Here is a 27,780-nt window from a genome sequence, read left to right on the forward strand (position 1 = left end):
GACTTGAATGCTGCAATGAGATATATATATATATATATATATATAATATGATAGAAGATCTCTGCTACTCTACAGGAGGTTAGTCTTGGGGTCTTGGGGAAGTGTTCCCTCAATAGCTGGAATAATCTGGTAAAATCCTGCTTGCTCCCAAGTGGTGTACCAAATTGGCAATTTGCATAAAATCATTAATCACAATTCAGACTAAACACGAATATTTGCCCTTATGAGATCTGACTAACTATACATATTCAAAATTTTATGAAGTTTGCCCTATTAAAAAAAATATATATATATATTATGCCAGTATTGCAGTGCCACTGACCCCCCTGGCACATTACATCAGTAAAAACATGAAAAGATTGCTCATCACTGTCTCCCATAGCATTTCTCTGCACCTACCACCAGACTTCCTCAGGTGGTCTCAATACTCCCAGCCAAGAATATTTTGTATTAAAACAATGGCTTTCCTGAAAGGGGAACATCATTTGCTTGCTTCAAAATACAGGCTAGAGAAGAGATTTTTGCTTTTAAAAGATACTTTTACAGTTTCTATCAAATGTAATTTTGACAAAAATGTCCTGTAGTATGAATACAGAGAAAACTCCCTTTGCAGGCTTGACTGAGCAAAAGAAATACACAAAATACCTACTTGCCAGCAGGTGAAAAGATGGATACTAGTCACAAATTATTCATCAAAAGCTAGTAGAATTCTACAAATGTTTTTCTGCTTAGAATACCAAGTATTGAAAACCTAACAACACTGACACTATACTTATAGCAAATATCATACTATATTTGTAGAATTAAATGCCAGTAATACTTTGCATTCTACCTCTATGAAGCCTACTTTTACTTCCAAAATATCTAAATTCCCTCAAGCATAACTGTAATGGATAGGGGGGAAAAAATTCGTTCATAGGAAAATTTAAAAAAAAAAGGCATTAAAGCTTAATCTGCCTGACTTGTTTTCAGGAAACTGTTCTTTTGCTTGAAGTTTGCACATTTTACAATAAAGCTTTTCAACCACACAATGGCAGGGAGTATAACTTCCTGACAAGTATTTGGGGTATGGGAGTTTGTTTTCACTTTAAAAATATTCAAGATTTAAAATACTCTTGAAACAGTGGCAAGCAATTTCTCATAAAGGCTAATTAGTCTAAGCAGCAAACCACATTATTTCAGAAATACTGTTTCTGCTATCCCAGCTTGTTCAGACTGAGCTTGGACACCAGCCACAGGTACACACACACACTTGAGGTTACAACATTTTCGATATGATAAGAACAGGATTTGTCTGGACTTATCCTTGTAGCCAAGTATTTTAGAGATATGCTGTGATAAAAGTTCTCTGAAAGTGCAATGCCAGCCTGAAAAATCTCTCAAAAATGGTCTTAGCAGAAAATAGTATGACCCTTCAAGCAATACTATACAACACATGGGACTGCACACATTTTTCTCAAAGTAGGATGCCACCATGCGATGCTGTTTTTTAAGTCTGTTACTCATGCCATGCTCAGCAAAATGGCAAGGAAATGCATTAAATTTGTTCTTCTAAAGATCTTGGAAGCCAGTGTTTTATTTGGTAATGTCTTACTAGTTACTAATCAAAAGGAATTTGGAGAGAAGGCAGCTCCATTGGTTTGATAAGCCATAATATGATTCAATTTCGTACTTTAAATATTTGCATTTTCAGAAACTGAATTCCTACAGTCAAGTGCAGGTGATTCAAAGGTCGCAGCTGTGTAGTTATATCATCTACATTCACCTTGCTCACTTCAAGGTCAATGATTTAAAATCAAGTGCATCTATGGCACTTTTCAGTGTTTGTCTAATGAACTTCTTGATTAGTTACTGTGGCCACAGAGTTTTGCAACTGAATAATGCATTAAGGCATTCTAAATTGATATTACAAGATAAAATGTCCCACTGCTAAGGTGCACACATCTGTGCTCCCCATCCTGACCCAAAACAGTGTAGTGCTTGATGCTTACTGAAAACTGCAATGTTGGGGTTTTTTTTTCCGTACAATTCAAACTAAAGCCCTATGATTCACAGAGACATAACTTATTTTAGAAGTATTTCCAAATAGCTGTGTGGCTATGTAGAAATCAGCTTTGGGGGCAGATCAAGACAGGCATTAATATCAAGAAAGCAACTCAGCTAAATCAGCACAGGTAGATAAATGAGGTTCTGTGGTTGCATAGAGCAGAAAATGCCATGGCATTGTAACTACAAGTCATCAATTCTTTCAGCACTTCATAAAAAGCAATAATATTTAGAAGATGATGACTCCTGGTCTCCGTCAAACAGTAGTAATGAAGGGGGTAGAAATGAAGGGCTATGGCAGTAAAATCTCAGATAAAAAAGATACCTTCTTAGAAATCTGCTCACAGCTAATCCCAGAGACCCAGTGGCAGAACAGCCCAATATCACTTTATCAAGAGGAACTGTTACTCTCAGATTCCTCCTAATGAACAGCAGTGGCTGGAAAATGACCCCTGAAGACAGGGTCCTTGGAGACTTGCTTATATTTATAAAGTTGCAGAGGGCTGTGATTTGACAACTGCCTTAGTACTTAAAGCAATAAACAGTATGATTGTATTTAAAATACTCTACTGGGGGGCAGATGACTTAGCAAAACTTACACAGAATGTGCTGCAAAACATAATTGGGTTAGTAATGAACAATTTCAAGCTTTCAAAGGTTTTAATGACATTCTACTATTTCAATTAAAATTGTGAATTTTAGGGGCGTGGGTGTGTATAATGAGCACATTTAAAGTTCTGTTTCAGGAATGAAGCATTTCAGCAGATCTCTATGACTGGAAGAAGGCTTAACGGAGTCAAGTGTCCTTCTATAATCAATCCACTTCATTTACCATGCATCTTCACAACATTAGCAGCTTCTGAATCAACCCCACAGAAAACATGTTTGAAAAGTAGATCACTGCCTGTGACAAGAGCTATTGTTTTTACTTCCTGAATGGCTTTTGGGACAGACCCTTTTAGAGCGGTGAAATCTCAGAGGAAACATTAGGCTGCAGTTAATTCTGTAACATTCAGCAGGTACCACACAGATTCTTGGGATAAAAGGTATTGTTTTTGTACTGGTCAAAACATCCTGGAGGGAAAAATAAAAAGTTACATTTCAGCAGTACTAAAACTACCAGGCTTAATTTAGACTTTATCTGAGATGGCCATCAGACCAATTTCCAAAAAAGCATTTGTAAAATGTCTGTGGGAAACTGGATCTGAATTGTCTGGGTAAAATAATGGAAGTAACTACATAATAAAAACAAACTCACCAATTATAACTTAAGTCAAAGTTAAAAGGTGCTTATATAGCTTGAGTTATAAGATATCAATATAACCTGTATCATGATCTTTTATATATCTATGGAACCTGATATCAACATAACCTGAATCATAGCCTTTTATACATATATAACCTGATATAAATAACTTTTCATACAATATAATGGCTAGTATACAGTTAACTAGTTGCTTAATGCTGAATAGACCAAAAAAAAAGAAAAAACCTCACCACATGGACAGCTTTAGAGAGAGATAAGTAAAGTACTAATGAAAAATTGCAAGTGCAAAGCCAATTAGACACAAAATTAAGAATTTAGAACAGTTAAGACCAGACAGACCAAGGAACACTGCAACTGCACACGCTCCAAAGTTGAAAAGTTCAGATCTAAGAAGACCTTGGAAGCCTTCATCAAAGACCTGTGACAACCCCCAAATTGGGGAGATGCAAGTGAAGTGCGAAAGAACTAAACCATGAGCTTATACAATGTAAATGAGTTCTGGAGCCTATCTGATGATGGTGTAGTGACATAGTGACACTAAGCAATACTTACTATATAAATACACCAGAGCACTTGACAAAGGTGGGTGAGTTAGGAGGAGATATTCCCCTCACCACCAGCACTGCAGTAAACAAATACCTGCTCTGTATACATCACTCTATGAAGATTTATTTCCAGCCTATCTTTTGGGCATCACTAGAAAGAACTACTTCCCAATGACTGCATGCACACAAAGCTTTCTGCCCCAAGATGTCCTACTGGTTGTAGTAGCAGTAGGACTGTTAGAAACTCCAATGTGGACATGGATCTAAGCAATTAATACTATGCTGTTGCTCCTAAATGTCATTTCTGTCTTGCAATAAAATTGTTAGTCCTGCTAGGAAATAAAAGCATCTGTGCAGCAGTAGATACATACATGCTTCAAATACATATCCCTCCCTATGTATTACTTTGTCAATGTAAAATGAAAGAGGACCACACATTTCAACACTAATTGCCCAATCCTAAATTGCAGATTTCCCAAGCAATTTAACGGACTAATTTAAACAGATTTTCTTATAAGATGCATGGACTGATTTCTTTTAAAAAGAGAAATTTAAACTAGGGCCCTTATGTTTGCCTTTAAGAGTCTCCAAAGGGATTTTCAGAAGCAAACTAATTCCCTTTTTGCACAGTTACAGAGCTGAGTCAGTCAGATCATGGACATAACTTTCTTAACAAACAGTTATGAATTACTTTATTTTCATTATTTTGTAATGTTATTCTTTGAACGTATATAATATTTAACATAAAATGTATGTTTTGCAGACTTTAAAACTAGTTACAGTGCAGAAAACCAGGAAAACTGTAGTTTTTCATTACTAATGATCATCAACTTCTCCATCTGCTTTACTACTCTAAAATTCTCCCATTCTAATAATTCCTCAAATCTTTTATTCTACTTTCTGGTGGTTTTTTTCCCTGCCATTTTTTAACTTGTTCCTCTTGTCTTGCATTTGGTGACCTGTATGCTTGTAATTCTCCTGCAGCGCCCTCATGTCCCAGTGACTGGAATGGTCTGACATTCTTCCAAGCTAGTTGGCCAGTGTTTGTATGCTTTGATTTCCTCTTTAACTACTCAAGTCTGTGGTGAGCCTGAAACTTTTCCAGTTCAATTGCTGCCAACTCTGACAGAAACCATAATTTGCTAGTTTTTTTTTTTTTTTGTAAAGCACTAAGATGGGCAACGAGCTTTAGACTTAAGATGACTTTTTTTTTTTGCCTTGTCACTTCCATTGCAACTCAGATAGTTACGGTCAGTCATTTAAAAGAAACTCAGAAAGACCATTACTAAAGCACTTAATGCATAAATCAGAGCATTAAAAAGAGGCCACAGAACCTCTTGGGGATTCAGAGTCTAAACAGCCTTCTAGACATTACAGGCTGGAAAATACACAAGAGGCAGCCCTAGACATCCAAAGCAAGACTTAACAATAAAAAGGAATGGACAGACAAAACACAAAGTAGCTCAGCAATTCAGTTGTTTACAGGCCTTAGTCAATACTCAAATGGCAGCTTTTTCTCATATTTCCACATCTCCATCTGGCCACAACATTATCTTTGCAATGGCTGACTTGAACTATTTTTTCAGCTTCAACCAAGTTCTTTAAAAGACCCAGCCTTTTGGATGATTGGGAGTTTTGCAGGATGTGCCTATGGGCTGCTGAACAAGACCCAACAAGCTGATGGATTCCCACAGAACACAGACCAGCTACTTCCCTGCAAAAATGCCTTCACAAACATGGTTGATGACATGATACTACAAGATGCTTATGTGTTTTTCTAGACATGGGTTAAATAGTCATTTTCCTCAAGAGGCTGAGCTCTCTGAAGACATGAACTGACCTTGCCTTCTACAAAGAGGTGGTGACTAACCCTGTGGAATGGGGAAGACTGGGGACATTGTGAGACCTGATTTTTTTATTATTTATAACTTGCAAGGCTCCTCTAGAATCTGTAAAGTCAAACTTCTGTGATATGGATTGAATAGGTGTTCAGCAGAGTGGGTTAAAAATGGGCTGGACTGTTGGGATGTGGTGAGCAGTGCAAAGTCTAACTGGTGGCATGATCTTCAGGGACTGACTGATGCTGGGGACACTCCAATCTCCCAACTTTATTAGCAATAGAAGTGAAGGGATGTAATGTATCTGCAGCAAATCTAAAAGTGGAGTTGGGGGGATTGTTTCACATGCTGGAAGGCAGGTTTGCTATGCAGAGGGACAGCAAGAGCCTGGAGAAAGGGGGTAACAGGAACCTCGTGAAGAAAACTGGCTTGTTCCTTGTTGGAATGAGGAGCTCTTACGGCTGTCTACAAAGGGATGATGGGAGCATACAGTGAAGGCACAGCCAGGCTGTTGTTGGAGGTTCGAGGTCTCAGGATTAGAAGCAACAGATGCAAGTTGTGAAACAGGAAAATACCATCAGACTGAAGGAAGTATTGTACTATGACAGTCACCAAGTACTAGAACAAGCTGCACCACAGCTGATCTCATCTCTTTGAGACCCTGGAACCTAACAAGAACACTCTTCCTTCCTAGAGACCAAGGACTTCTGCTGCTCCGGGTTTAGGTTTGTGTCCACACGTATGAGTGTGAGCAGATGTGTGCCCATAATTTAGTTCCCTGAATGGAGGAGTATATTTGTGCCTCTCCATATTCCTTTGAAATGTTCATATCAACCCAAAATGTAAATAAGTCTTACCAAAAACAAAAGGTTAAATGTATCAGTTTTGTTGTGAATTACATTTGGTTATGCTTTAATTTCTGAATTCACTCAACTTAAATTCACCCTGAAATCCTAAACTCTCTTCTGCAAACACACCTTTACCACATGTAAAAGAAAAAAATGGGGGGTGGGGAATGGACCTGATTGTATTAAATTGATTGTAAATTGTATAAACAAAAAATAAAAGCCCCCAATGAGCAGATGTACAGTAAGCTGTTGTGTGTGCTCATGTCTAAGGCAGTTTATGCAAACTATAGAATCAAACTTTCCAGTCTCACAAGACTTGAAGGAGATAGGTCTCTAAGCTCTGCTTCACAGAGGAGCATTCACCCTTTGGAAAATAAAACCATGCAGCTCCTCTAAACTAAAATAAAAAAGCCATTTTATTTACTGAGTATTTATGTACTACTCTCATAATTTTACTTCAAAAGAGAACTTTTCCCCACATATTTTTTGCTTAAGAAAATAATTGAGCATACAATATTCAACAACATTCATAAAATATTCCACATGTACATAAGACATCATAAATCCTAAACTCCTAAAGAAAGAAGAGCAGCAGGACAGCAGAGACCAGAGTTTTAAGTGGATATATAGGTAGAGCAATATTACCTTTGAGAACTAACAAGCAGTAAGTGCCATTTAAAAGAATATACATAGATCAAACTGAAAGAAAGTAGGTTATAAATTAGATATAAGGATGAATTTCTTCACTGTGAGGTTGGTGGTGCACTGGAACAGGGAAGTTCTGGATGCTCCATACCCCGAAGTGTTCAAGGCCAGGTTGGATGGGCCTTTGAGCAACCTGGTCTAGGGGAACGTGTCCCTGGGGATGGCAGGGGGGTTGGATCGAGGCAATTCTTAAGGTCCTTCCAACCCAAACCATTCTGTGATTGTAACTGTGTTTTGTTTAACTGACTTTTGTTTTATTAGGAGGTATGGCTTCACTCCTATATTTGACTTTAACACTACACTCAAGGAAACAACACTCAAAAATACATAAGCTGCTGGAATGAACAAGCAAGGCCTAGTTTAAGCTTAATGATGAAAATTCCTATTATAGTCTCTGCAGTAAGTTCAGCAGCTGTCTGAACCACAAAGAAGGATTGTGTTACATACCAGCAGCTTAAAAAGTGTCTGCAGCAGGCTGACTTGCAGCACAGTTGCAGATATTGTATATTGAGTGTGTTAGTGAAACGTTTACAGGAGAAAGGAACCTACAACAAACAAGCTTGTACAAGCTTGTTTGGTGCTTTCCCATACACATATCTCTAAACTTGGAGTACATTCCCTGTTCCCACCAAAAAAAAAAGCTCAATTAGGGTTTTAACATGCCTAAAAAACACTTCTGAGACCAGATATAGGAAGACACCCTGCAAACCTAGCAACTGCAGACACAAGCCAACGAGCACAACATTATCATACTCCTCTTGTTCAAGCAAAATGGCCAAGCCTAGAGAAGACATCACTTCTAACTGTTGAGTCAGGATCAAAGGTTATTTACATGGTTATAGTGTGCTTGGAGATCACACAAGCTGAGCTGTCCTAAAGATGTTGATACTTCCATAAATAGTTTAACTTCTACTAATATTTTCTCCCTATTGCACAAAACTGTCCTTTAGACTAGTCCTAAATGATAAATTAAAAACAGTATCTCAAAAGTTATTATATTTTATTTTACTGAAGAATTATAATATACCTAAAGCAAAACACAAAAGATTCAACATGTATTTGACTAGTAATAAATCACTACACTATTTTCCCCATACTTAAAATTTTAAAAAGTAACTAATATAGTTTTGTAAAGGAAAAATAAATTTTAGAAAATCAGCTAAAAGCCATAACTTCCAGAAAAAAACCCAATCCTATCTGCACCAATAATAAAGGGAGTTCTTCTTTAAGCTCTTTAACAAATGATCTAAACCAAACTGTTAGAAAGGAGGAATGCGAATGACTAAACAAACCATTCAGTAAACATTCCTCTGCTGCAGTTTTCAGCCTAATACCAAGTTAAAATGTGGATACTCCATCTACCTTCTGCAAAACGATTAAACTTCAGAAACAAAGCAACATTATATGACATACATGACTCATAAACCATAGTCACTGCAAACAAAAACCACTTTTTGTTTAAGAGACATTTATCTCTTAAAAACAAAAAAGACACCAGGACTGGCACCAGTCTGCAATGCAAGAAAGAGCATGTGATACTTAGACACTTGTGTATTAGTTTAAAAATAAGCTAGATAAGCATGTGATGAGTGACAATTTTGTACTTGACCTTTGCTTTAATAGCTCCTTTTCAAAAAGCCCACACAGACATCAACAAAACTCCTAAAAAAAAAAAAGAGCTAAAACCTTACATCTCATCCAGTGTGTTGAAAATAGTCCTTAAAACCAAAACTCTACATAGAAAAATAAATATATATATATATTTGAAGAACAAATTCAGAAAAAATGTTTTTTCTTTAAAAAGCATTGAGGTCTTGTTGTAAGTCAAGCTGATGAAATTCAACATGTTAAGTTACAGAGACAGAAGCTTGGGGTGTGTATTTCCAGTGGGAATATTTCATTCTGCCTAGCAGGCAAGGAATTTGGAAATAAAAGTTCCTCTTTCCTGAGGCTGACCAGGCCTACAGGATTGCACAGGAAATTCTTTTAAGTCAGGAAATGAGGATGCATTCTGCATGGGACAAGAAACCCTTACTTCAGGGTATTAGTTTCTAAAGTGTGAAACCACAAAATTTACCTCTGGAGTAAAGGTTCCCACCAGCATAAAGCAAGCTCATTATTAGGCATAGTGTTTGTATCTAAATCCTCATGTGTTTTTCTGTTGCTGTTTATATTTATTTAAAATATCCCAGATTCACAGAAGGTGGGAAGGGACCTCTGGAGATCATCTGGTGCAAGCCCTCACTGCTCAAAGCAGCAGCAACCATAGCAAGTCCAGATGGCTTTTGATTATCCCTAAGGATGGACACTCCACAACCTCTGGGCAACCTCTGCCAGACCTCAATCACCTCCACTGTAAAAGAAGCTTTTCCTTATGTTTAAAAAAAATTTCTTATATTTCAGTTTGTGCCCCCTACCTCTTGTTCTGTCCCTGGAGAGTACTAAGAACAGCCTTAAAAAGTGGTTTGCCCATTTTAAACTGAAGGTAATGAGATGTATGGCACAGTGTTTCGTATTTTAGGCCTAACCTCACAGTTAGTTTTGTGTTTTACCTAAAGATATACGATGTTGTGAGTGGTGATATTAAGTTTCAGAAGCAAAGCTTTTAACCACACTCCTAGCAGCACAACACATTTTAGGCTTCTTTCTTCACTTTCATCTAGCGTATTCAAGATACAGAGTAAAGACTTCAGAGTCCCCAACCACTCCTGATGTAGACGAAGAATCTCCCTAAAAATGGGCAACCAACAGTAACTCTGAAAAGAGGAATTAATAATTACAATTAATCATCAAAAGAGGTAAAAAATTTTAAAAATGCATTTTCATTTACCGCCACCCCTCCAAGAGCAACCGTTCTTTATGCTGAAGTCAAAACCAAATATGGCAACATGAGAGAAATTTTCTCACTGCTTCAAACAAGCCAGACAACTAAACTCCATTTGTAAGGATAAAGCCTGTTTTAAGTAACACTGACACAATCCTACCAACAGGCACTCTGGTTTCTTGACTCCTTGGGAATGATATGCAAACAGGAAAGCAGCAGCTTTCAGACTTGCAGTTGTGTCTGCAAGAAAGGAGAATCATTAACGAGAATCACACACAAAGTTCCACTTTCAACATGCCAGGACTATTTCTTTTGGATTCACATTCTTACTATACAGGACAAGATGAGTCCCTGAAGATGTAAATAAGACAAAGGAAAAAAGAACAGATTAAACAGAGGTCTAAAGAGCTGTCTCCTTCACATGATTATATACATGACTTAATGCTACACTGCTAACTATAACTGTCAAATTTAGGCTCATTCCACATGGACTCCTCATGTCTGGAAAGATGGTTTATGCAAACATAAGTCAGGAGCTCCATCAAACACCTGACATACTGATGTAAACTTTTGCTTTGGGGAGCTTTATCTACCAATGCACTTCACAGGGATAGAGAGAAACATCTGATCCTAACTTCCTAGACACAGTAGTTGGGGAGCACTTGAGTGAAGCCTCCTGTACATCTTGCTATACATCAGAGCAGAAGGGAATACAGAACACTTGTACAAGCCTCACTCCACACTCCTCAGCAGAACTAGCATGCTGAAGAAACTAGCATGCATGAAAGAAGTCATACAACCACCTTCTACTATAGTTTAAATATGGATTTAAGATCTCATTTTACCTAAGTCTCCTCACATGCGTCTTGCAGTAAAAGCAAAAGGAGAAGAAACCCAGAAATCTGCACTAAGCATCTTACATTTTTTTTTTGTAACTGAAGCACAAATAAAACTATTACTCAATTCAGTGTAACTTGTTTTTGCAATCAGGAATTTGATCTTTTTCAAGAATGACAGTCAAGAACAATAATACAGAAAATACACAGATTTTGAGACTCTTCAATAAAATTAACAGATAAAGAAATGAGAGATAATGTAAATTACCCAAAAACAAAGGTCATGTAATCTAAAAATTCCCAGCTTATTTGAACTTTAGCATAAATATCAGAATTAAAGGGTGTTAATTTTCTTTACCATATAAAAAAGTCATATAAATATACTATTCTGCACAAAACATTTGATATAATATCAATAATCTTAGAACATGTTACATTGGATTTTATGCCACCTATTATCTTCCAAGCACAATCTCAATACTTAGCTTTTCATTTATTATTTGCTTGGATTTTTTTAAAAGCGCCTTTCCTTCAGTGATTTTGCTCTTATGTTCCATACTGATAATCACAGTTTAAATGCCCTAATCCTCCTTATTTTTAAAACCTTACAAATTTATATATGTCAATGAGATTATCATAAACATATGCTTTTGTTTACTTGATAGGTAATGCAAAATAATGTTTATTTTATTTTTAAGCTCATAAATCTTGTTCATGGAAACTCTTTTTCCATGAAATTTCTCTCTAGGTCAAGTCTAAGAACAAATTCAAGACATTTCCCAAATCTGATTCTTATTTCTACACCTCCATTAACACATTTGCCTTTCAGGTCTCCAAAAAAAAAATTCTACCTTGATCTGAAAGGGCACAAGAGACACTTCAGTCACACTCTGACAAGATGTTTTCATTTTTGGTGACATGCAAGATGTCATACTGATGCCAGCAAAATAAGTTGACTTTATTATTAGGCAACTATAAGTTACCTGCTTCTGCTGATGAGCAGTAAAGGCAAAGGCATGAGCCCTTGGCTTTAAACACTTAGGTTGTACAATACTTTAAAGAACAGACCACTAAACCACCCAGAAATATGAGTACATAAAAGCCCAGGCATTTCTCACACTAACATTCAGCAAGACAGTATTTTTGAAAAACAATGGATTCTCTAGTGCTTGTCTTGTTTGTCTAGTTTGGGGGGCGTTTATGTGAAAAGATGGGACTAAAGACAACACAATATCAATTGTAAGTCTGACATAGGAGCTTATTTCTCAGTCCTTACTGTAATCTGAGAAATGAATAAAGTGGTTCTCAGTATTTTGTCCAGATTTCCCTTAGGAAATACGAATGTGGGCATTAAGAGAAGGGACATAAATGAATGCTCTGCTCAACAGGGAAGAATTTATGTCCAACCTCAGAGAGCAAAGTGATGTCAGAATTACGGCTATATGAAACTGCAAAAAACTTCAGAACAATCTCTTCTCAGACAGACTGCAAAATGCAGCTTGTTATGTGATCCAAAACCACTTCTGCAAGGAGGCATTTGCCAAAGAGGCAGGCAGGAAGTCGCCTTACAATGCTCTGTGCTAACCTGCAATCAGGTTCCAGGATGTTAAAGCTGTCTCATCTTCTGAATCAGCCTTCAAAATAATCAGCAATGTGGCATTGAAAGGACTGAGCTGAAAGTGCAGGAAACTGCATATCATAGCTACACAAAGCAAAACAAAGCTTGGTTCCTCCTCCCCAGCTCTTAGCCTTTCCCCCACATAATTTAAGTTGGAAACTGGGGATTGTGTTAGAATTCTGGTGATCTTCCTTTTGGGTTAAGAGAGTCACAAAACTGCGCAGTGTGGGAAGCCACCTAGTGACGGAGAAGCACAAAAAATGCCTGGAGCTGCCCAAAGTTTTAACGAGATGACGCAGTTGGAGCATGTGATGACTGCTGTTTTTCTCACTGACTTACAAGTTGTGTGGTATACTAGAGTTTAGAGAATTGCACAGTGATTCCTGGCAAGTTTTATGAGTCTCACTATGTCTTGTAAATGAACTGTGAAATAGCAAATTTTCTCACGATGTACAAGAGCAAAAGGAATTCTATCAAAATGTGTAAGGAGAAGATCTGATGCAAATTTTAAACTCATGGTGGCACCATGCAGAAAAAGTTTATATTTGTGAGGCTGGAAGGAAATAATCCAGGGGAAGCAAATGTGCAAAAATTGAAACAATCAAAACAAACTATTTTCTTCTAACTCGATGCAGAAGTAATTCAGTAGACTTGAAAGAGGAAGTTTTCATGACCCAGAAAAAATAGTGGTATTACATGTACTCAAGCAGCATTTTTCAAAAACTGAGAGCTCACAAAATAGCATGAACACAAAACACTGAACAGAAGGATTTCCAGGCCAGTAGTGCTCAGCGTGTACAAACAATGTCATAATGATTTTTGCCTATGGCAAAGAACTTTACCAGCACGTACCTTCTGACTCCACTGAAAAACCTCACTGCATGAAAACTGCATATGACTTAAGAGAAGAGCCAAGTGGACAGTACAGATTTAGATGTCAGTTTACTTTGACATCATCAAATAGCACCATTGAAGCAACAGGCACAAAATCCATCATCATAACAGGGAAATGAAATATATTTTTTCCATTACATTATAATACAAGCAGTATTACAATCTAGTATGCAATTGCCAGAGTATGTCATTCTGAATAGCAGAAGAAACACCTATTTACAGGAATACTTCTTAGGTGTCATATGCCAGCAAACCTAATGAGGGACTGGCCAAGCATTTCTTGGAAAGGACAAGATGTATGTTGTTCACTGAACACATGCTTCTCCTAGAGCCATTCTAACAGCATTGAACAACAGCAATGAAAAATACAACCTGAGAAAGGAGTATGAGTTTCCGAGTCATATCACAAATGATGTCATGACTGCAGGTATTTCATGTACTAATGAGAAATGTCCTTTAAAGACTCCTTGAATGCTTTTTTTCCCCCCCCTCAAAATTTCTCTTGGCAGAGGATCAGGCTCTAATCCCTACAGGGAAAGTAAAGAAGCCCAGTTCAGGATTACTTTGTCATTAAAAAAGACAGCGTGACATCAGAGAAATTCAGATCCTATAGCTAAGGGGTTTCACAAGTTCCGTACTTGAAATCCCAGGGATAGAACTGAATTCAAAGAAGTGAGTTCAAGCAGTGAAAACTCTAAAAATGAGAAAGAAGTAGCATTATAAAGAAAGTAATGGTGGCAGAAATCATGAAGGTATGCACAAAGCTGAGAAACAACAGTCTAAAAGCATAAGAGAAAAAATTGTTTCTTACAGGCAAATACTTAGTGAAAAACTTCTATCCTTATTATATATTCAATACAGGTATGCAATAAACTTTTTGTGTATAAACATCTTCCTTTTTGTGAGGGATCATCTTGAATTCAAGATCATCCTCCTTTCAAGGTTAGCATGGTGGCAGACATTTACAGGGATCTGCAAAACACCTACATCATATTCACTATTCACCAAAGCAATTCTGTATAATACAGCTCAACACAAATGGCAGAAATACCGTGGGCAACAGGAGAAGGAACTGAAGATATCAACACCTTCCACCTTTCCAGTAGCAGAAGGAAATTTATCATACTAAACTCCAGATAGTCCCATGAAGATGACCAGGCCTGATACTTCTGTGGGATGAGGAGGACCACAACTGCCTCCTCCTCCTGCCCTCAGCTGTTGATGTCCATGAGCAATTTAACCTCTGCAAGCTGCACCAGCAGATAGAGGTTCTGGCACTGAAGAAGGTACAAATCCATGCCCCAAAATGAGCTGCAGAAGACAGAAATCAAGCTGCTCAGGAGGTCCTTCCCTGGTCCAATCCACTTATGTTCCTTCCTGCTTTCTTAAATGACTGCCTGCAAAAGCTGCTGAAGGAAACCACTTTTCTGCATGAGGAAGCACAGCGGGCAGGGACATTCTCAGCAAGCAGGACAGACACACAGAACAGAAATGACTACAAGCACAACAAGCTGGTAAGATCAGAATGCAAGCCACACTGATAGATCACCTCTTTATTATAAACAACACAATTTTCCCAAGATTTCAGTGAAATTGCTACCATGAAGCACCTAGAGATTTTGTAGCACTTTTTTAAAGAGACTATCACATATAATTTTATAGTCATTGTACAAATGCAACTGTAATAATTGTAAGAAATTACTAACAACTGAAAATGAGAGAAATCTTCCAGAGAGTGTCATCAATCTGCTATTTAAATATCTAATTAAGAAATAATGACCTTAGATGTGAGTTACAGTAAGTTGCAGTGGAAAGAGACCTTAGGCAAAAAAGTAGATTGTTAGGACTTTCTGTTGTAAACAACTGATTTTCCTTTTCCCTCAGTTCCAGCCATGTGGTTTCTGCAAGTTTTGGACTACTAGCTTTTCAGATTTTATTACTAAAATTAAAATGTCTAGATACACACAACTATGTCTCCCATAATTTTCATTATGTAAATTGTTCTGTGAATTGTGTCAAAACAGAACAGATTCATATCTGTTACATGCACATTTGAAATACATACTTGATAGATAGTATAGCCAAAAACTAAATATACGAACATGCAAATACCAATTGAAATATAAACAAAAAAAGCCTGATGCAGAGGTTTCCTTTCAAAAACACATACAATACCTTTCTAGACTTTCTACCTTCCCTGTTTCTAAGGGTAACTGACATGATAGGCTGTAGCATATCATCAATGTTTGAGCTAAATAGTGATGAAAAGTGGCTATTTAAATATTATAAGGTAAGGTAGGGCCAAAGTAATTATACATAGCTTCATATTTCCTGGAGAGTTTGCTCTAAGCATTTACCTTGAACTCCACTAGAAGTAAACATAATATGTGTGCATGTAATATGTAATTATATACTAACTGTATTATTGTAATCCAAAGAAATACTGTTTTGTCTCTCCAAGCATAACAATGAATGCAAATCAAAACATATTTTCATCTTGTATTCTCAAAATCTTCTTTTGACTTCAGAGTCACTTACAGGAGTACCTTCAAAAATAAAACATTAAAATATGGAAAAGGTGTGTGTTATTAGTTTGTTAATAAACAAACTAAATCAGCTAAATTGAAGGTGTGGAATTCATCCTTGTAGGTACTCAAAGATTTTTGCAAAATATGAGCAGATTTGTAATTCAGACTCACTATTCATTCAAAATGGGGACAGCAATATTTTGGAGGGCAATTTGAAAAAATTGTGTCATAGCTGGATAGACAAAAAATATACAAGCATTTGCCAAAAAAAATAGTCTATCACTGTCAAACAGTAGGTGATCCAATTTTTTACATACCAGAAAGATTTTCACTTTCCATCTCTTATATATTTTTATCTAGAGATTACTCTTGTGAACTGAAATCCATTCCTTGGTAAAAAGTTAACACAGAAAGCCAAAGAAATGGCTGTTCTGCTGAACTGATGAGATTATTAGAGAAATATTCCACAAATATCAGCACAGAAAGGCACTGGCTCCACATGCTCTCACACTTAAGCCACAACATCCTTATGTCAGAAATCAAAGATATTTTGATATGTATTTAAGATGGTGACTCCAGAAAAATCATCCCTGTTACAAAGAAATCAAAGGGGATGTGAACAAACAAAGCATTTTCAAAGGTGGACTCACAGGTGTAGGTGATGTTTGCTAAATGCCACAAAAAGATAGAAATCTAGCTCAGACAGTTCAACTAGGCAAAAATCTGGCCAGGCAACACAGGTCACTACAAGAGCTCACGGACTTAACAGTTAAGGCCTCTTTTTGTTTAATAAACAGCAATAGAAAAAAATCTAGAGGATGCTAGTAGATCTCTGTACTACTTAGCTAAATATTAATTTTAAATCACTCTTTAGACTGGCTAGACCATATTCAGGTATAATTAGATCTATATCTATATTAGATACGTAGGTAATTGGACAAAAACCCACAGAAGCATCCTGAAGTTTTCCCAAGGACTTCAGTATCTCTCAGTGGAGTATCTTATGCTGGCAAAGGAATAAATACTGTTCTAACTGGACTCTACACATCTGTTAATGTTCTGGCATCAAATAAGAATCAAAAATTTTCCCTCCATCAGAGCAGGAAAATAGAGCACTGTACTTCTCTTTTTGATCTGTTGACATTCTGTCACTGCCTTCCTTACATTCTGCTGGCTGGGGAGGCCTACTGATATTTCTTCTTCAGACATCTCACGCAACTGCAGCAAAGAGATGGATATGATCGCCTTTTAATGCCAAGAGCAGCCTGAAATAGGTGTTGATTCAATGAAGACTACCTGTACCAAAATCAATCTATACATACCGCCAAAAGTTTTCCAGACCTCTTACCAGCATTATTTTACCTTTGTTTCAAGGACAAAACCAGCTAATGCTGTGAAGTTTAAATGTGACAAAAGTTCACTGAATCAATTATTTCAGATAACCACCTTCAAAAAAAAAGAGACTAAAGCATTTAAGTTTATGACCTCTTTTTTGGCACAATTTAAAAAAAGACAAAACCAAAAATACCAAAACCCAAATTACCTACACTTTCATGGACATACAACTCCAAGTATTTTATATATTCAAACCTAAACAAATGCTGAAATGAAATCTATTGAAAAATTATTATGTGATCTCATATAAAGTAAAATGCACCTCTTGGAGAAAATTCAATTCTCATACTCCCCAATTTATAAAACTGAAATATCTGCTTACAACACAAAATTATGAAGAAATAGAATTTTAACCTTTCACAATACATAATCAGGGAAATATTCCTGCTTGGGAAAACCAGGATTGACAATAGTAACTCTTTAGCTTCTTTTTAATGCTGAATTTTTAGTCACCTGATGTTGCAGCATATGTCAAAGCACATACCACAGTCCAGACTGCCACTATGAACAGAGACCCACCATACCACATCAGAAGGCCTCAAACATCTGCCCTTCTTGTTCTTTAGCCCAAGCTTTTATACCCCTCATATTCATGCATTGCACCTCTGTGCCCCTTGTTCCCTTTGGTGATTGGTCAGTGCCCCTGGGCACTCCCTGTCTCATTACCTTCAATACCATTCACCTGTCCTGCACAGCTGTAGCCCATTAGGGATAAGGCTCGGCCACAGCCCCACTCCCAATCGCCACAAACTCTGTGCCTACAACGTGATTGATAAAACAAACTCGGTTCTGTATGTAAAACTACTTTTTTTTTTTTTTAATTCTGCTAGATTCCGATCCTTTGGCAGCTCAAAAACACTTTGAATGACCACCACTAGATAACATGAGTTAAAACACCCCTACAAAACTAGCAGGATGCATCAAGTTTCTAAGAAATACTATGTATGCTCACTCTCAACATAAACATTGCTAGCAAGGGCTGTGCCATGAGCTAAAAGGTTGCAGTTCATCAACACAGAGTACTAAGCTTGAAGTGTTACGCTTTAATTAGCATTTAAGACACAAAAGCAGATCTGAAAATCTTTCTGAGATAAAGTAACAGGTTGGTCTTTTCTAAGATGCTCCAGCACTGCAGGAATAATCTAGTCAAATACATGCATGTACATTGCTATGCTCCTTTTGGTTCTGAATTCCCTGTTCAGTATATTTTAATTCTTCTCTAGCCAGTCATATGAGCAGTGTAGTTACTTGCCTGTTCCATTAGGAGAGGTAGAAACTTCAAAAATAATATGGAAACACTTCAACAGACCTATGTGCAAACCCACCCATCAGTGAATTCTAGTGAAGGCTCATTTTCAGGTGATATTACACTCTTCTCATGCTTCCCAGGGCATCCAGAAAAAGCACTAATAAAGTCATATTTGAATGTATGTGAGTGTTAATAAGGAAGTTCAAGTAATACCAACAACAAAGATACATGAGTAATAGTCCAAGCCACAAAGCAGATACAGAATTAATTAATATGTGGAAAACCAAGTCTAGATCCCATTAAAGAGAGTTGTCTAGGTGGCTACATGGGTTATGAAACTGGCACTAATGAAGATGAGACCACAAGGAGAAAAAGATTTTTCCTTAAACCTAAATGAAGCTGTAATACAAAATGAATTTGAGAACTTTTCTCTTTCTTACTTCAAGTAACAGAATAATCACATTAGCAGATTAGTTTAAAAATTTATGCCTTTTCTCCAAACAGCATTTAATATGCTTTTCTACTACTATTACCTGGCTTGTTCCAGTAAGATGATGACCTGTACAATACATGCTTATGACATACATAAAAGTGGAAGAGATTTAACCAAATGCCTTAATTTAAAGCAGAGAATTATTTTGGAGTACAGGAACAATTCTCTGTTTCTAGGTTCAGATCTACTAATATCACTGCAGGATATACTAAGATTAAGACAGCTATCTGGGCACTGTGACAATCGCTGGTTTGTGACTGCCTATTTTATAGAAAAAAAAATTGATTTGAAAAATACTGCAAAGTGTTTTCTAAACAATAACAGAGAAAGCAAACCATACAGGAAGAAAAGGTCACTTATTTCTTACAGAGAAATTACAGAAGCCGATCTACAGCTTGTATGGGATACTGGGATGGTAAGGACTTCTTACATATCTGCAGATGGAAAAATGAAGAGTCACTAACATATCTTTGCGTGTCAGAGAAGTCTGGTAAATCTCCTGTGCCTCTATTCCAGTAACTCACCATTAGTCTCTGCAAACATACTTGGAAACTCTGAAACATGTCACTCCTGGGATAGGAGCTTTTCTCTAGAGTCACAGTCTGTTGACAGAAACCACCAACTGTCATGGTAAATTAAACAAATAGGTTGGATTTCTCAATAAGAAAACAACAACCCTCAGGACAATCAAAATTAACAGTAGGAAAAAACTGTCCATTACTTTAAAAAAAAGAACTCAATTAAAAAAGTGCCAAACATTGAAAAAGACACAGGTCCCTGTAAAGGCAGAGCAACACCTTTTTAGGACAAACATGTCACTGTCTAAAACCTCTGAGCTGGCTCACAACTGACAGAAGAGTACCTGACCTTCACAGATACTCCATACTCAGTTGGGTTTTGTTTTCGTTTATTTTTAATTATAATTATTACAGACTGCACAGTGCAGTGGACAATATGTCTGTCCCTTGATAGGACAGATATGCTTTATGCAGACAGCTGAGGACACTCATGTACAGCAGCCGTCTGGGCAATACAAACACAGAGGGACGTGCATATGTAGGCATGCATTTGTGCTTGGACAAGTACAGGAAAAAAGTTTATAGCTACTATGTAAGGACAGAAATCTTTGGGTCAGGAAATTTTTTCCATCCATTTCTGAGAGAAGAAGGAATCAATAAAAGAAATCTCAAGTCAAAATTACCAAATTTGACACCATCTTGAGTTAAGAAACAAAGACACAGATGAGAGATGTCTTAACAATCAGCATTTCTGGAGACTCTCAAAAATTAAGTGGTCCTTCTGAACCCGCAGAAGAATAGCTCCAGCTGGCAGATGTCCATGTACATAAAGGAATTCATCCTACTGGAGAAGGAAAGGGGTTAATGTGAGCCATGGAAGACTCCAGTGCTTTTGGGAGGAGGGAATATACATGCTCCAATAAGCCTTTTCTTCCCCCACAGAATTACAGAAGAGGCCAAGGTTTCATTAAAACTCCAGCTGGAAATGGTAATTCAGCACCACCTGTCACAGCCCCGTGGGCACCCCCAGGCCCTCGCTGACCTGCCCAGCCTCAGCTGCTGCCCCCACAGCCCACTCTGCACCAGGAGCCCCAATGAAGCTCAGGCTTCTGCTCCCAGACCTGGCTTGAGCTTAAGTACCATACCTGCCTCCAGTCCTGCACTCATCTCCTCAGACCTGTGTTATTTGTAGTCTCCAGACCCAGGCTGTGGGTGATCATCTCATCACCCAGGCACATGGTGTGACTCTTAGGGCTGTCCTGTGCAGGGTGAAGACTTGGATTCTATGATCCTTGTGGGTCTCTTCCAATGCAGCATATTCTGTGTTTATGGAACTTTCCATGTCTGGGACTGCTCATGGCTCCTTCTACAAGCCCTCAGCTTTGTCATACGGCTCAGGCCCTATGGCACCAGGTGTCCTGCTGGAGTGGGCACTGCCTGTGCTGGTGGCACACTCACCTCCCTTCTTGGCCTCCCTCACAGAGAAGCCCTGCTCATACTGCTCCCAAGTGCTACCATTTAACAGTATCAGTCAAAAATATTTCCAAAGAGGAAACCACACTTTAGTGCTACCATTTAACAGTATCAATCAAAAATATTTCCAAAGAGGTAACCACTCTTTTTAACAAAGTATTTTTTACTATTTTAAGACCACCTAGTCTGATCCAAACTCACCTCTTAATAAAGATCACTGTACCAAAAAACAGTCTTCAAAGTTTCCTCAAGCCTCTACACAGAGAAAACTCAGGTCCAATGTGGTGTTGGTACTAAAATTTACATAACCAGACTACTAAGGCAAAGCTGATAAAATTAGCACAGACAAATCACAGGGACTAATACAGTCTGTGCCTTGATCTTCGTTCATTACATTTTTATATTTTCAGAAACTGCTGCGCACTGCTGCCTTTTAAAGCTATGCTTTGTTTTTCAAACCCAGACCAACACACAGAAAAGTCACTTATGATACACAGCTGGAGAGACTGGGAAAGGGGAAGAAAAAGACAGGAAAATCCAAACATCTGTATTTCAGGAGAGGAAAGCAGGCAATATAACACAGATTGAGATAGTAGTTAATTTAGGTGTCTTATACAACTAACTTGCTTGTTTGAGGCTTTAAGAATGCTTTTTCCTTATCAAGGCATATTTGACTTTGTTGTCAATGAAAGAGATATGCTTTTTGTAGCTTCCAGTATTTTTTTATATTGTCTTATGGTAGTAAGTAGGTATTTAATTGACCTGAGAACAGCAAGAACTACTACACAATGTAATTTTTGTTTGTAAACTATCAGGTTCTAAAGGAAAGGGTTTATGAGAGTAACTTAGGAGATGTTAACAGTCTGCCTTTTGATCAATTTGGGAAGTAATTGTTTTTTCAAACAGTAAAAAAATACATGTGTTCAAAATATATTTTAAAAAGTTTCAAATGGTTGCTACCCTCATCAGTCACCTAATGCTAAGTGTACATACCCTACAGTACCATGGTATTGACCTCTGTAATTAAACTAGTAATAATCTCATATTTGAAATAATAGTATTTCTAATTTTCCTATCTTAAGTTCATTACTATACGTCAAAAGACATGAACAAATTAGCTTACAACCTTGACAACATTTACAACCAGAAAGATATTATAACATTATACTGTGATAAATATTAATGGAAAAGGAAAATTTTTACCATCTGAAAGTCAGACACAGCAAATGTAAAAAAACAGTTTTAATCATGAAGAGGATTTTGATGGGCAAAAACAAGATGTTCACTGGAAAGAAAATAAGGTAAAGAATTTAGAACACTCGAAGTAACTACACCAAAGAGTTCATATCCAGACTTCAAAACCAATCTGCGAACAAAAATACAGTTTATAAAGTCATTATAATTCAGCAATATGACAAAATATCACCCATATATTTACCACAAGTCAGAGGAAGAAAAAGTAACCACACTAAACCTTGAACTGATATTCTGACCTGAACAGCACACTAAGTTTCTCAGCAATTATGAAGGCCACATTACTAAAAGACAAGGAAGTAAGAAAGAAGATAGTATCAAAATTCCTCTCTGAAATATTTATGAACGTGCTAATCGAAACTCAGACCTGAGTTACACCACTTTTTTTTTTTTCATTCTAGGCAGCAAGTTCACACCTACCTGGGATGCCCAGAGCAATGCATTTTAAATTCAACCAGGGAAATTACTACATAAGTTGGAGAATATAGGAAAATCAGAAGAGCACTTGTGCGATTTTTGTTGCTGGTGCTTTATTCCTTTTTTTTTTTTAATAAATTGACAAAATGGAAGGATATCAATTGGCATTGATAAATGCCTTTGAAAGCAACAAGGGAAGGAAGATTAAAATAGAATTCCTCAAAGCAGGAGTATGGAATAGAAAATGCTTGTAGTCTCGTGGGGAAAAGGGCATTCAGAGGTGATTGACAGGAGAGAGTACCTTGCTCAAATGAATATAAGAATGAAATATATACATGATGACTCTTTACAAACAGGTTAGAGGAGCAAGACAGAAGTAACTATATCTAATTTAGCCATTAATAAATCTGGGCTGACAATCACATCAGACAGATCTTAACAATGTTTACAGTTCATAATGAGTTACTAAAAATATTCTGGAACTACCGTCTTAGAAATCAAAAAATCACAGAGGGGGAAAAAGCCCTATAAATGCTCTTTTCTTTTAGTAACCAAATAAGCAGGGATTTATTTTCCAGAATGAATGTAATTTAACATCTTAAACTATTTAAAAGTGGTCATCCTGCCTCTTTCTGTGTGGCTTAGTAGTAGTACACTAGACCTGCAGAAAGAGATAAAAGGAATTCTTCTGCAGTACTGAATATTTTGTAAGTTTGGAAGATTCTTACCCTGTGTTGATAGAAATTATTTCTATCAGTGGATTCTTCCTAATCTTTGGCAAATCCAGTCGTGCTCCCCCCAAACGTTTTCCATTATCCTTTTTCTGACCCAGCAGTCTCACAGAATGACCTTCAAATTAAACAAAAAAAATGCAGTCATTACAAAGAAGTCTCATCATAGTTGTTTTGATTTGCTCTTCTTCAGAAGTAGTATTTATATTTCAAAGACTGAAAATGAGAATGAGATGTAATAATATATTTCCACCATCTGGAGCATTTGTAAAGAGACACTGACAGGTAAAATAAATAATCTTAAAATGAGCAAATTATTTCATCCAATTATCTCTTCACACTTACATTTTCTGTTTTATATGATTAAAATTATCTAAGCAGTCTCATTTTCAGATTCTCTACCAAACAGCAACGTAGCAATAATATTTAAATGAGTTGCATGGCGGGATCAGATGATTCTTCCTGAAAAATTAAATTCAAACCTCAATTAGGAGGTAATAAACAACTAAATACTTTTTTAGCTTATTACATGGTGAACCAACACATTTCAAGGTTACCTGACTGTGTAAGTCTGGAAGTGCTGTGAACCATATCCTCACATGTCCATGGCTAAGCTGACTACCAAGATTTGCACATATTCCTTCCGCACCATGACAACTGCAGGTCAGAAAACTGCCTCACAACTACTTTCCTGAAGCCATTAATATTCAGGGAGTAAAATACAAATAATTTCACCAACTGCCTGCAACATCAGTCATGCCACGACAAGTCCTATACTTAAACAGCACAAATGACACTGATATTTTGAAGCAAGAACTAACAATGAAGAATCAAAACAATTGTGTGTATTATTGCATAAGGTAGTCTAAAGTGTTCCCAAGTTATGAGTGTAAGACTTGTATCATTCACTCCACAAAGCCTAGAACAGGCAGGTGAGAGACAGCAAGGGAAAGCTAATGGTAGATGCCTGAATAGAGTTGGAAGAAAACAACTCAAACTGGCAGGAAAAGAAAGCATGTTTCTCTTGAACTTGGAAAACTCCCTGATAGGAAACCCTACAGCTTCAATCCACCAAATATTTCAGGAAAGAAAAAGCTAACTCTGAAATAGGAGGGGGGTGAGAGGAATGCATGAAACTATAAAGTACAAGTTGAGCTACATTCAGCACAGCAAAGCCTATGACCACTTCAAATCAATTAAAAACTGTGTTACATCAAAGCTCCTAACTTATGTTACCAACAGCTATTTACTTTAATAAGAATTTAAATTAATTCCTTCATCAGTCAAAGCCTTTCTTCTCTGTCTGTTTTGAGGAGTCATAAATTAATTTTTGAATAATGTGGCATTCATGCTCTTAATTTATTTCCTTGATATGGCAACAACAGCCTAGAAAAAACCCAACTACTTCTAGAATAACATCTTCTTTGAGGTTTTTAAAGGTACATAAAAAGTCTAAATCAAAAACGTGATCTAATGAACAGGAGAGCAGGACTGACCTGACAGCACAGAGGTTAATACCAATAGCAGACATAATGGTTAATAGTGATAGAAGACATCATCATGTCGACAGGAAACAAAAGGCATTATTTCTGCAGTTGCATTTGACAAAAATTTCATTATATCCTGTGGTGAATTTAGTAATATGGTGCTTGTGCTACTAGCATTTGCTAAATTACTCACTTCTACCTTTTCCTGAGAATAACAGCAACATCCTTGTCTCACAACACCATCACTTATTTTCTAATCTAATGCTTCATTGAAGAGCTGCAAGCATGGCACCATTTTATTTACTTGTATAACAAAAGTGAGTGCCGTAAACCAGAAACAGAAAACATTCCTTTTTTATTTCTTAATACTGTGGTTTATTTGGAATAAATCAGTTTTTCCATTTTTAAAATATTCAGCTACATTGCCATATTAAAGGTGTATTTGTATTTATGGCTAAAAATACAGTGGAACAATTCACTGCAGTCTTAAAACAATCAGGTTTAACAAGTTACCCAAAATTTAAAATTAACATACTTAGAATTGGGGTCAAACCACCATTCTTAAGTTTAAAAAACAAGATGAAAACAACAAACCACAAAACCAACCTGCCCCCCCTCCCCAAGTAATATCTCAGTGTGCAGAATGAGGGAGGCCTCATCTCGGAACACGGACCCTCACAAGGAGAAGCCATGTGAGTAACTGCTCCCTAACAGGAATTTAGCCCATGCTCTCCCTTTCTCAGACTGAGCGCATTACTCAAACAGGCAACCACCCTCAAAAACACCCTACAAGATGAGGCCATCCTACAGATAGAATATAACTTATATGGAGAATAAGACTGAGCTGCTTCTATCATCAGAGACTTCCTTTATTCAGGAAAGAAACCCCAGCTCTGTGACTATCCCCCACGTGATCCAAAGAATGTCAGCACCCACCCCAACCCTGAGCCGGAGCTCAGGAAATCCATGGCCTGGCAATCAAATGTGGCACCTTATTCTCACATAAAATACACTTCCCATATTCCTCCTGAAGGACACTGAAGTTTGAATCAATATGAGGCTTGTAAGACCTGTGGGGTACTCAAGAAGAACAATACCCCTGTACTTTTCAGTCCAGACACCAGAAGCTGAAAAAATGCCTCTAGTGGGAGATGATTTTTAGCAGAGAGTTTAATGCTTCCAGAAGGCAAGCAGCACATGCACATCCAACTACTGTGACTTGTGTGGCAGGCACACTTAATTATTTTTCCTAAGAAGAAAACCCCCTCAATTACAGTATTTGTAACCTTAAATCCTTTTTCCCCTACTCCATACAAGGACTATTTTGTTTCATTTTAAGTAAGCACTAAAGCACCTGCTTACAGAATTGTTACTATTAATAAAATATAACTTGATAAACACTGAATCATACTTTTTCACATGCTGTAAATCTTTTTTACCTCATACTTGTTTCAAGAAAACTTAAAAATAAGTATTTTCCCATCTTCAACTAGGAAAAGGCTAAATAACCTTTTTTTTTTTAGATTGCCCAACCAGCACTATTAAGCCTGGATCAACATCAAGTTTAACAGAAAAAGTAGTAACTTAAAATCTCATTCATGACCTCCTTTCAAAGCTTAGAATGGGATAAAACACTGCAATTAAGCTTTACTTCTAAAGCATTTTATCTGATTAAGTTACCTTCTCTCTGACTTTACAGGTTGCATAACTTACCTAAGCAAAGCAGGTGTCCCAAACTTAAAAGGAGTCTTTCTTTTCATGTTTGTTTTACTTCCTCTTTTTTTTTAAGTTTTGTACAACATTTTTGAAAACTGAGTTAATCACAAGTCTATTACCATAATGATGAGTGCTCCATCTCAGATATCAAACAAACACCACTCCTTTTTTGAGGGCTCACTCTACAATGCAAGCTTTCAAACACAGCTTAAAGACAAACAGATCTAGTCAGGTTGGATAGGAAAGCCTGAACGATCTAGGCCTATTAACTGCTTCTGCTATAAAAATAACTTTTCTTCTTCCACACAGTCTAGCAGCAGATAAAATTCCATCGAGAAAAAACAAAACAAAACGTGAAAAAGTTAATTAGTGGTTTAGGTCATGTGTCAGAGCAGTTTTTCACTAATTAGTAGATAATTAATACAGATTACGAATAACAGAAGTACTAACCAAGTCCAGCAAGGACACTTGCAGCACAGAATCACTCACAGCAAATGCAAATGAAATCAAGCTAGGAACAATTTAAAATTAATCAGAGCTCTCTAGTTTTCAGAACCGTTTAATATTAAATTCATCTTTACATAGAAGTCAGTAGACACAATTCACATTACTTGGCACTATCTGCAAGAAGGACAAGGTTGGAATGAATTAACCAGGATATTAAATCCTGTTTTTAGTCTAAAAGAAGGCATTTAAATGTGTCTAGTTTGATCATTCAGTATGCAAAATGAAAATATTTTCAAGGTTTTTATTTTCACTTGTCAAAAAGGACACAAAGAAGTAGCACAGTTTTAATGGCATGTACATATACCTCTAATCATAAATGTATGTGCTTCAGGATTGATGGAGAAAGCCCAATTTTGAAATACAAATATATGAAGGGAACAGGTAATGGAATTTCTTTGTCATAAGATTATAGCATTAAATGTCCTGTGAACCTCAGGTTAGCATCATATCCCTGTGACCTAGAACCACAGAAGCATGCTAGTGATATTAGAGCAAACAGATTCAAATGGGACTGGTACCTTCCTAGTTTATTACAAGTATAAATCAGGGGGAAGTAGCCCGGCTTAGTAAATTTTAGCAAACTTTTACCTG

At 37.0% G+C, this 27,780-nt stretch overlaps 1 protein-coding gene across 3 annotated transcripts in view; it reads right to left on the minus strand.

Annotated features, from left to right (window-relative positions):
* The window catches only part of CDKAL1 (CDK5 regulatory subunit associated protein 1 like 1), a 380,944-nt gene that overhangs the window by 215,670 nt on the left and 137,494 nt on the right, over positions 1-27,780 (minus strand). For all 3 annotated transcript variants that reach the window (XM_030944157.1, XM_030944158.1, XM_030944156.1), the window contains exon 8: positions 23,477-23,597. In XM_030944157.1, coding sequence (XP_030800017.1) covers positions 23,477-23,597 — 121 coding nt within the window. The remainder of the gene's footprint in view (positions 1-23,476; positions 23,598-27,780) is intronic.

Source organism: Camarhynchus parvulus, chromosome 2 (genome assembly GCF_901933205.1).
Source record: "Camarhynchus parvulus chromosome 2, STF_HiC, whole genome shotgun sequence".
In the NCBI taxonomy this organism is placed as follows: domain Eukaryota; kingdom Metazoa; phylum Chordata; class Aves; order Passeriformes; family Thraupidae; genus Camarhynchus; species Camarhynchus parvulus.